General features: G+C 39.8%; 1 protein-coding gene across 1 annotated transcript in view; it reads left to right on the top strand.

Moving 5' to 3' along the window:
• The window catches only part of HEPH (hephaestin), a gene marked incomplete at its 5' end in the record, with an annotated part of 17,753 nt that overhangs the window by 1,257 nt on the left and 14,958 nt on the right, over nucleotides 1-1,538 (top strand). The window contains 2 exons of the mRNA XM_010850619.1: nucleotides 4-48; nucleotides 737-919. Of these exons, the coding sequence (XP_010848921.1) occupies nucleotides 4-48; nucleotides 737-919 (228 nt within the window). The remainder of the gene's footprint in view (nucleotides 1-3; nucleotides 49-736; nucleotides 920-1,538) is intronic.

Raw genomic sequence — 1,538 nt, forward strand, 5'->3', positions numbered from 1 at the left:
GAGATATTGCTACTGGTCTCATTGGACCCCTTATAACCTGTAAAAGAGGTATAAGCCCCAAGTGTGAGCTGAAGATACAATTTGGGATATCTAGAGGGAGCTGTGATATAATTGAATCACCTACATATTGAGCAACAGCCTGGAGAGCATTAATTTAACACCCCCATTTTTTAGCAGGAATAAACTCTACCAAACTCCCTTTTCACTATTTTTTTCTATTTAATTATTTTAAAAAAAATTTAAAAAATACTTTGCTACTTTTTTTTTCTTATTTCATTAAAAAAAAAACTCAAATTAGTAATGATGAAAATCAAGTTACATAAGAATAAATGTGTATTAATAGTTTTTTGGATAGTATTGAAAGTGTAGCCATCAGAATTTGGGGAGGATTGTAAGTTTGGTTGGAAATGTGATATGTTTAAGGTATAGTCAGTCCTGAAGACCTGTGTGTTGTGGTCAAATTAAGGCCCTGAGTTGAAGACATAGGCAGGGATGATGGGAGGGAATTATTCTAGATTCTATGTACTTCACCTTCAAGTCCTAGGCTCAACTGAACTGGTGACTTTATCTAAGGAATTTGGAAATAGAAATTAGCAGCAGAAGGTTCTATCTACTTTTCTGTTGCTGACGGACTCTTAAGGCTCCACTCTTTCTATTCTTAATTGTGAGTACCCCTTACAGCTTACTGTTGCTAAACAAAGAAGGTTCTTAAAGGCTCTTTTCTTTCTTTCAATAGGAACCCTGGATGGGAGCTTCCCTCCTCGGCGGCAGGATGTGGACAATGATTTCTTCCTCCTTTTTAGTGTGATAGATGAGAACCTTAGCTGGCATATCAATGAGAACATTGCCACTTACTGCTCAGACCCTGCCTCAGTGGACAAAGAAGATGAGGACTTTCAGAAGAGCAATAGGATGCACGGTGAGCTGGGAGTAATTGACCACATACAACAGTGAACACTGATTGAGGTTCTCCACTGGGCCTAGTATTTGGTGAATGTTTTCACATACCTGGTTCTTTTTAATCCTCATAAGGACCATGAGTTGTAGGTGGCTTTTCCATGTTTCACTCATGAGTAAACCAAGGCTGTAGGATTACACAGAAAATAAACAGCACAGCTAAAATTCCAACCCTAATCTCTCTGACCTCATAGACTATGCTCTTGCCATTAGGTACCTTGCCTTACAATATGGAACAGCCCAGGGTTGTTAATTTCAAAGTCATATACTCTATGCTTAGTCACTGGCTAGGGTTGCCCAATGATATAAGTAGTTAACATTTCTTTGTTCTAAAAAGGATGCAAACTGGAAAAAATTACATGTTTTGTAGAGAAAAGAAATGAGTTCCCATAAGGGTGTTCAGTTCAATTCAGTTCAGTAGCTCAGTCATGTCCGACTCTTTGCGACCCCATGAACTGCAGCACGCCAGGCCTCCCTGTCCATCACCAATTCCCAGAATCCACCCAAACCCATGTCCATCAAGTCGGTGATGCCATCCAACCATCTCATCCTCTGTCGTCCCCTTCTCCTCCTGCCCTCAA

The sequence above is a fragment of the Bison bison genome, unplaced genomic scaffold (assembly GCF_000754665.1).
Source record: "Bison bison bison isolate TAMUID 2011002044 unplaced genomic scaffold, Bison_UMD1.0 scf7180017851384, whole genome shotgun sequence".
In the NCBI taxonomy this organism is placed as follows: domain Eukaryota; kingdom Metazoa; phylum Chordata; class Mammalia; order Artiodactyla; family Bovidae; genus Bison; species Bison bison.